Source organism: Coptis chinensis, chromosome 3, assembly GCF_015680905.1.
Source record: "Coptis chinensis isolate HL-2020 chromosome 3, ASM1568090v1, whole genome shotgun sequence".
Taxonomy (NCBI): domain Eukaryota; kingdom Viridiplantae; phylum Streptophyta; class Magnoliopsida; order Ranunculales; family Ranunculaceae; genus Coptis; species Coptis chinensis.
The window spans coordinates 8,529,015-8,538,458 of NC_141458.1; the positions used below are offsets into that span (position 1 = coordinate 8,529,015).

At 35.9% G+C, this 9,444-nt stretch overlaps 1 protein-coding gene across 5 annotated transcripts; it reads right to left on the bottom strand.

The window, feature by feature from the left end:
• Positions 1-1,771: 1,771 nt before the first annotated feature.
• SOS2 (Protein kinase superfamily protein) lies at positions 1,772-8,319 on the bottom strand. 5 transcript variants are annotated; one of them, XR_015217760.1, is made up of 14 exons: positions 7,898-8,194; positions 7,754-7,816; positions 7,613-7,684; positions 7,434-7,541; positions 7,276-7,350; positions 7,098-7,151; positions 6,837-6,962; positions 6,011-6,100; positions 5,001-5,123; positions 4,656-4,775; positions 3,458-3,574; positions 2,742-2,820; positions 2,577-2,651; positions 1,772-2,221 (listed from the first exon to the last, which is right to left on the bottom strand). XR_015217760.1 is itself a non-coding variant. In XM_086600424.1 (14 exons), the coding sequence occupies exons 1-14, from the start codon at positions 8,054-8,056 to the stop codon at positions 2,126-2,128; spliced, it is 1,335 nt and encodes a 444-aa protein (XP_086456550.1). In that variant the 5' UTR covers positions 8,057-8,319; the 3' UTR covers positions 1,772-2,125. The 5 variants fall into 5 exon arrangements, 3 of the variants coding, with proteins under 3 accessions (XP_086456550.1, XP_086456551.1, XP_086456552.1); XM_086600424.1 differs by having other exon boundaries at positions 2,764-2,820; positions 7,898-8,319; XR_015217762.1 differs by having other exon boundaries at positions 2,147-2,221; positions 2,808-2,820.
• Between the last annotated feature and the right edge of the window lie 1,125 nt (positions 8,320-9,444).

Below are 9,444 nucleotides of genomic sequence, written 5' to 3' on the forward strand. Positions count from 1 at the left end.
ATTTATCATCGGTTTTTACCGTTTTTTTTACGTATTATACGTATTATACGTTTTAAACCCGTTTTACCGTTTTAAACCCGTTTTTTATGCCCCACGTTTTTTTACGCTTTTTTTCCGTTTTTTTCCCTAGACGTTCCGTTTAAAACACGAACTAAGTTTTTTTCAAGTACACCGTTTTAAACCCGTACCGTACTTGGTGACAATGGTTATGTCCATGCCAATTGATTAAGCGCACAAATCTTCATGAAAAATGCTCAAGCCTGCACCAATTCCCAACAGTTTGAAATACTCGAGTTCTCAAAAGTTCCACAAAAATATAGTAGAACACCAAAAGTAAGAAAAGCCGACATGTGAAAGAGGAAAACAAACATATTGATACAAATTAACACCCAGTGATGCAATCATGCCTGAATCAAGCAGTGAGAGCGATTTATTTAACAATATGCAAGCAAGGAAATTAAAAGGTATAAATAATCGCATAATCGAACATGAGTATGTGAAATATCACAATTGAAGGAGAATTTCGTGGGAAAACTTACGCATGCGTGACAGGAATTTAGAATAATTTGATTGACAGTTATCCATGCATCTTTTTTCTTCAATGGAGTTGCTTACCCAAAAAACTTGAGTGAAGTAGAATGAAAGCTCAGAGAGAGAGAGAGAGAGATTAAGTTCAATATTAGGGAAGATGAAAAATAGAGAGAAACTAATCCACCGCTGAGGAGAAGTAATTGCCATAATGGCGAAAGTGAGAACGAAGGGGTTTGCACTCCGAAGGGTTTCATACTATTAATTATTCCTAATCGACGTGGCAGAACGATGGCCTTCGATTTATCCACCCTTAGATTGAATCCTAGCCGCGAGTTAGGAAAGCGAGCTATTTTGTTAAGTTGATATATATATATAAAAGAAGGGATCAATATACTATGGTTTTCATATCATAGTTTATATCACGCCCACAACTTCACCCACAGGACGAACTAGAACCAAATTTTTTGTGGATATGTTCAACAAACTGGTACAAAATTTTATCTCATTTGGTAGTGTTTAACAATATCAAAAGATAATTGCAAAATTGAAGAATCTGGGCCTGACAACATTTTGTAACTAGATTAAAAATATCCAAATGAGCGATTTTTTTTTTTTTTTTTTTTGGTAATTAGCTATTTATAGTTAGTAGATCATATCCACAAAAATATTAAGTCTTAACTCGTCTTGTAAAGGGGCATCATGGTAAACAGATCCCTCCCCATATATATATCGTCAAATTTAATAACCTAAATCATGAAGTAATTTGAGTGATATCGTCAATTTATCAAAGAACAGTACGCCTTCCTTCCATAACCGACATTAGTTACGTTCATAAGATCAATATACATCATTATACATTGGGTAGATCCTTTCAATAAGCTCGGAGGAATTTTTACATACAGAACTTGCTTTTGCTAGGTGGGGTGGAAACCAATTGTTTTCTGATCATATGTAGTGCCACTGGAGATACTTGATAAAAAAAAAATCCCTGTTAAAGAGCCAACGATATATGTGTAGCTGTCTCCCAGAAGGCTGTCATTTACAAAGATCTAGGAACTACCTTTCTGCTATATGCTGTGCGAAGTGCAATTCATTGTGGATAATACTTACTGGTCCTCAGAAATGGTTCCTGATCTGCCGCTCAACATCAAAATGAAACTATTTTTTTCCTAAGCCAGCGCATCTAAAAATTACTGAACGACTAAATAATCTCCTGCTTGCAAATCTCTAGACAGAATAATTCACAGAATTGTTAGGAATTGTTATTATATGAATTTATGTAGAGATTTAAGGGCATGTACCATATATAAACTGTTTCATCTTTCGTACTTCTCATTATACACTACACCTTGCTCTTAAATCCTTAGCATGGTCTCGTGCTACAAATGCATTGAACTTTGGACAGAGCTATCGCTAAATACATGGGTACAGCTTCGTGGCTCCGATTATGATTAACCAAAAACAGCACAAATTTTGCCTATAGGAGAAGTTTTCTTGGAAGACCATAAGGTGGTAACTGAACATTCTTAACTTCTAGAATCTGCTGAGGCACATTCTCCTGTACACTGATCTACATCACATCCATAAAACTGGATCAGCAACTCATTGACCTAGCAGACTGCGATTGCATGGAACCTTCCGCTGATTTCCAAATAAGATGCTCAAGCTTGGTACACAAGTCCTTGTAAAACTGCAAGCCCAATAAGACCATAATTAAGATACCAACAGCATCACAAAAATTATACCATAGTATGATTTGGTCCACATTACTGCATAATATGCAAGTCAGGGCATTAAACTGAAATTTGGCTAACGGATTTGTCCAAGTCAACAATGTGGGCCATCCTAGTTGCCCCACACTAAGATGGCCCATACAGTAGGTGCGCTATATAACCATCATTGTTGTAGTACCTTGTGGATGGTGCTCAGAATTTCTACCAGATTGAGAATGTGGATGAGGTGTACTGTAAACACTAATCAGCCTCTTCGTATGTAATGATGACAAACCAAAGTTGAGCTCACAGTAAAAGAAAATACAGTCTAACCTTGTGATACTCTAGAGTATCCCCAGAGGCCTTTCGAACATCTACCATGAAGAGGGCAGGTGCAACTTCAAAAACCTAACAAATGAGCCGCTGAACTTCTGTTAGAGAAGGATGAAACCAGAACCAAAATGCTATTAATGAAATGAGATAGGAAAGTAAATGCACGCTTTAAATCTCTATAAGCCACCTCCAGAACAACAGCAAATTGTCCAGTCTTATTTGCGGATATACCTTCAAGTCTAATCTGCAGAAAATAATATTGCAGGACTTCAAATGCACAATATCGAGGAACAGATTAAACCAAATGAATCACCAAGGAAGCATAGTTATATCATTACCAGTACTACTAATAACTGGAAGGAAATCATGAGATACCCATCCCGTGGGTAAAAAATTGGTCTAGTACTGGACCCTAAGATGTTCAAATGTTACCAAAAGGTGGGTCCAGCCTCCAGGGAAAAAGCGCATTATTGTAAATGTGTCAAAAACATGCCAATGGTAAGATAAGTGGAACCTCCTCTACCTTGTAGTTACTACAAGACTCACCAAGAAGTATTAGTCCCTTTAACCATACAAGACTCGTCAACACGCCAAGCATATACTCTGACCCTCATAAAATAAGATATTTGCACAAAGATAGGCTTCATTGACTACAGGTTAAAAGAAAGACTTAATGGGGGAAAAGACGTCGATCCTCCAACATGCAACAATCCATATCGTGGTTTTAGCAAAGTTACGTGCCCTCTCAAAACCAATGTGTAAGTCGAATGAAACAATCTTCGAATGTAAAATGACACACCAAGGTTGCAACACTTTCAAGGTGCATCATCATTTTAGCAAAAGCCGGAAGACCATAGAGAAAGTATTGTTGGAATGTTTACCTTGTAGTTACGAGAATGGACCTTGAGACCCATGGATTCTGCAACTGCTTCAATGCTTGAAATAATGGTTTTAGCTGGTTTGCGAGAGACGAAGCGCGTTTGCCGTTTTACAAAATCCTGCCAGAGATGGAGAGTTACACTGTTTAAGTCCGTTTCACCAGAATTGGAATTTCTATTGACAAATACAGGAAAAGGAACAGTTTTTGCAACCACAAAGTTTAATAAAAGAGACAACCAAAGTGGCAGTCCACCTTATAGCAAAAATTCTGAGACTGCTGACCCCCCATCGCAGAATGTAAAAGATGTGACCAAGTAAGTAACTCAGAAATTTAAAAGTTAAGACTTAGGAAATCCCAACAGAAAGTTCTAAACAAACACATCTATTCCTTGTCATTTTTGGAAAATAGCATGAAAGAGGACAGATAAAAAGTTGGCAGACGAACTTAATACTAGATATTTCATTATAGGCGCCAGTGCGTCACAAATCTTACTGTATATGACTATATGTTGATTCACGAGTTTAAAATGCTTTTTCTAGGATGATTTTAGGCCAGTCAGTCTTCTTAGAGGGGTCTACACAACATAGATCGAGTAGTACTGTGAGTTCAATTTGTCACTCTTTAAGTGCTTTCATGGAGGCCTGAATATTATTGAATCCATTGTTTCATCTGACTGTAACCAGGCATTTGATCTGTTTGGATTGAAAAGAATGCCATACAGGATGACAAAAATCTGCCTTGTGGTGTTGTGTGCAGATTAGATGCCTCCATGCACTACATTACAAAGAAATAGAAGGGTGGTATCAAAATCACTAAACATACAAATAGCTAGATGTCATTAGCATACAACTAATTTGCATCTATATATATTGGGATCCACTCTTACCCCCAAAGCTTAAGTTGACAGAGAAGGGTGTTGAGATGTTTAGTCCCACATGGGATATGTTAAGCCTTGCCTTGAAATATATATACGTTCCTGGGCCTCTCCACTTATCACCAATTGGTTTTAAGTTGGATGCTCATCTTCAATAAGGGGCAGCAAGTGTAATACCAAAGGGACTGTCGGTCTAACAAGGGGAAAACACAAACAGGAGCTGACACACATACTACAGTCTAAGCAATACCACCATTAAATGATAAAGTAGGCAGGATTAACTTCTTTACATCGTGTACAAAATGATAAATGTAGAGAACTGTACCTGCCGTCTGTCAAATAATGCTGAAAGATTCAGTCCTTGTGATAGGGTAATCATTTCAAAAGCATTCATTATCAAAGGGCCTTCATCCTTATCTCCCACCTGCTCAGAAACATATTCATCCTGCATGGAAGTGCAATACTAACAACCTTAAGTAACTAAAATCAATTGAAACACATTAGGAAAGGACTTGAAAAAGAATTCCTAGTGTCCTTTACTCTTACAGAGATACCATGACTATTCCACTGAAATAGAAAGAGCTCCGAACTTGTCAATTAAAATAAGCAAATTGTCTTAATTCCCATGGAGTAAACTTGGGACAAGTCAAATGAGAACACAAAGACTAACCTCAATGTCATCAAAAACAGCACGAACATCATCTAAATTAACTTCTTCGTCTTCCCCATGTCTAACAGCAACATAGTTTTTCCTGAACCATGGATCATTTTTAATTCCCACAATCTGGATTCGCTGCATAGATATGTGAAAATAAATGATTTAAGAAAGGGTTGCTGTGGTATAAAGGCCTGCAAATTTACAGGAGGGGGTGTAACTTAAATTTATATCCAATGTTCAAAAATAAATTACATGTTTTTGTTTTTACTCAGATATGTTGCATAAGCATGATGTGAGTTGGGCTCTGACAGAGGTGTAAGGCAACAAATTTGGCAGCTCGGATAAACTTAGGATAAAATGGAATTAAGCACATTTACGATGTTTTTAAGTCCCAAAGTAGACCCCATCTATTGTCCAATGACTAACCGTCTATTGTCACATGTATCAGCAGCTCGAGTGCCAAGGTTCATGCATATTTCTTATGTATCCATGCAACACAATTGCAGACAAATCATATGAGCAACTGTCCATGGACCAAGGCTGACCCCCTCATGATTTGTTAGAACTGAAGGACTGAAATTTACAAACATCAAAGTTCTAATATATTTACTTCATGGATTTACATGAGACGAGCTAAAAACAAGGTTATCAAGGAATGCGAGTAAGTCCCATTGGAGATATTGACCAACATATTGTCTCAGTCAAAGCCAAACTATGGGTCAAGATATCCTACCTGCCAAACTATCAGCAACACATTTTGTTTTCTGGCACACCTAATACCGAAATCATTTGACATATCTGATGGATTCTTTAAAAAGTCAAAGCCTTGCTAGCTACAATTTCCATACTATCACCCAGATGTATCAATATATATTGTATCCATGACTCATAATACTTCTTGTAATATAGAGATCTCAATACTTGTACAACTGAAGTACATAAAGTCTATATTAATGTACACCGATTCCGCAAAGAATTAAATGCAAAATTTAACTAGATAGATCAATATTCTCAATACTCACTGCTCTGGGATTAGGATCAAGTATTCTGGATATAAACGACTTCGATGCAGGGGAGAACCAGGTTGGAAAGGAGAAATCTGCTGTACTGATCTACATAGGAAGTACAGAATCATTAACAAACTCAGAGACTGTAGATGCAAATCCTATCAAATATAAGTAACTTTCTCCATCTCCTCCTTAAGACTTGCCTAAGCCAACTCCATGGTTGTTTAAGGTTACATGATACAGCCGAAGCGCATGCATACAAGGTTAAAAACAAATAGAGCCAAGCATAACTTCATATTGAGAAAAATCCAGTAAGATTCCAAAATCTGGTAAAAAGAATACAAGATATTCACAAAACAATTTTAATGGAATAGATCTATTAGAATGCATTTTATGACACAAGAATCTCCTCAAAGTTAACATAATCATGGTTTCATACTTGCATGATACAATTTGGAGATTGATGATGTTCATACTGTTCAGGGAATACTGAAAAGTGTCATATCAGCAATGTATAATTAAAAAATAAAATACCAGATCCAATAAGAAAATTATAATCAGCATGAATGGATAGTAAAATAGATAATAAGGTCTCTGTACGGCATCTATACTCCATCTAACTTCTCATTTAGAGAGATTGGAAACTCTCTACTAATTCATTTACATTTCTAGTCCATATTTCCTCGGATTTGACTTACTTTATTTTCTCTAGCTGACAATACAAATAAGTTTTCTAAACAGCCCAACACTCAGTTCCATGAAGCAGTATTCTTGTTATGAACAGTTTGATAAAAGGAAAATAATTGTAAACAGAAACAACAAAAAAATGAATGTAAGTCACCTTTTTGTATAAAGTTGGAAGGTCTGTCTCATCAAATGGGAGGTATCCAGCCATTATGACATAGAGGATGACTCCACAAGACCAGATATCAGCAGCAGAACCATTATAACCCTGATGCCTGAGAACCTGATAGGCCAAGCTTCATAGCTTAAGAGCTATCACGTAATTGACTCCACAAGTATTGAATGTTGAACCATACACCAGTAAGTTAACAGTATAAAATCTTTCCAGCATCTTAATGGTGTATAAACAGAAACGTACCTCAGGAGCGACATAATTTGGTGTTCCACACGTTGTATGAAGAAGTCCCACTCCCTGCATATAAATATAAATAAAAACGCTAATTCCACAAAATGCACAATTAAAAGGTGAAGCATCTGTAAGGAGTCCTACTATCTTTACCCCTGCCTAAGGCATAAGAAAAGGAAATGCAACTTACTTGTCGGGGCAACGCACTCAATCCAAAATCAGAAATCTTCAAGTTTCCTTGAGAATCAATTAGAAGGTTTTCAGGCTACAAAATGATGAAAACAAATAAATACAATGAGAAGCAATATATTATGAACTCAAGTGTCGTATAGAAAGAACGCATCACACCTTCAAATCTCTGTGATACACACCCTTACTATGGCAATAATCAACAGCATCTATAAGCTGTTGAAAGTAGCGCCTAGATTCATTCTCACTAAGCCTTCCTTGGTGAACCTGCAGACCGAAAAATGAAGAAAGAAAGAAAAACGGTAACAAATAAAATAGCCATGTTCATAAAGTCTTACTATTTTATCAAATAATTCTCCCCCTGTGACGAATTCCAAAACAATGTAAATCTTTGTCCGACTCGCCAAAACCTACAGAAATATAACAAGTCAGAAAAGTTTAAGAAAAAAGTAAGTGGTGATAAGATAAAGGTACCATACCTCGTGCAGCCTTACTATATTAGGATGCCTGACAATCTTCATAATGGATATTTCTCTCTTAATCTGGAAAAATTTACTGACACAAGTTATTCTAAGAAAGAATAACATATCAAAGGACCGGCCAAGTATCAAGTAAAAAGTTACCTGATTAACCATTTTGTGTTTGAGTATAGTAGTTTTAGCAAGAACTTTCATCGCGACACTTTCTCCAGTTTCCGTATTATGCGCGAACTTAACTTTCGCGAAAGTCCCTTCTCCAATTGTTCTCCCGACTTCATACTTGCCAATCTTCCTCATCTTCATTTATCAACTTTATAAAACTCTCGTTTTCTTCACAAAAGCTACAGATCGACAAGTGAGTGGGTATAAAGAATCTGGAGATAAATAAAGGAAAATGCTATTCTGTGGAAATAATTTTATGGAGTACGTTGAATTTTTGTTTTTTTGTTTTTTTTTTGTCAGACAAACAGTAGGAAAGTCTGTTAACATAAATTGAAATTTATGGCGGGGGTTAAAAGAGGTTGGAAAGTTAGATTTCTTTTTTTTTTTTTTTTTTTCTTCCGTACAGTTTTTTTTTTTTTTTTTTTTTTTTTTTTTTTTTTTTTTTTTAAGGGGAAAGATAGTTTAATTCCACTCATCAAAGTTAGATTTTTTTTTTTTTCCTTCCTAAAAAGAAAAATAAATTGTACAGTTTTTTTTTTTTTTTTATATATTTTTGTTAGAAAGGGAGGAAAAAAAAGGTAGTTTAATTGGGCACTTAATCCTCCACTCATCAAATTGGATTGGCCAAATTACAACTTTACCATCAAATCCCAGGCCCAACAACCAATTCAACCGGTCTTGCCATAACAAAATCTCTGGATCGTTTGATCTCACCATGTCATTTGAGTACACACTCAAACGATACCACCATGTCATTCTAGTGTACATCCACAGCGGTTTGAGCCTGTCGTTTGAGAATTGGCTCCCGAAATCTCCATGGAACGGTATGATCATGCCGTTTGAGTGTACACTTAAACGGTACCACCATATCATTTGAGTGTATACTCAAATGGCTTGAACATATCGTTTGGTATCACATGTAAGCGGTATGGCTGGGTCGTTTTGTCACACCCCGAATTTCGACAAAATTGGAAAAATAATATTTGTTCCCGACTCTTCGATTTTTGAAGTGTGATGCACTCTCAACTTTAAAAAATCCATTATCCGTTTAATTATTCCAATAATTTGAAACCAATAAAAAATTTTAAATAAACAAAAGTCCTCTATATTACAAAAATTTACAAATATGATTAAGTTGCAAATTTCCTTTCAACAACGTTTTAATTATAATTACAACTAAAAATACACAATATTGTCTCAACTAAAAATCTATTGCACCTTAAGAGAAAACAAAATATATTATGTAATGAGACGCTAACGCAAACCACAAGCCGTAATCAACCTTCTTCAACACTAATCCTGTCAAGACTTATCGACTATGTTCATTTTATGAACACACCCGATAAGCAAACATGCAAATCGGGTCAGCATTATAAACAATGCTGGTATGAGTAACCATAAAATACAAATCATATTTAAACATATATATACACAAACAATACGGCAGTTAGTTCCTCTGCCGAGGTGCCTTAACTTCCAACGAATAATACAACATTATTAAATACAATAATTAAGACAGGTAATTCCTC

Excerpts from the sequence above, each read along its gene's own strand:
- SOS2 (XM_086600424.1), bottom strand. The coding sequence starts at position 8,056 with ATGAAGATGAGGAAGATTGGCAAGTATGAAGTCGGGAGAACAATTGGA. Across the intron at positions 7,351-7,433 it reads TGTATCACAGAGATTTGAAG|CCTGAAAACCTTCTAATTGA; the intron begins GTGTGATGCGTT and ends ATCATTTTGTAG. Across the intron at positions 6,101-6,836 it reads TTCCAACTTTATACAAAAAG|ATCAGTACAGCAGATTTCTC; the intron begins GTGACTTACATT and ends CTTCCTATGTAG.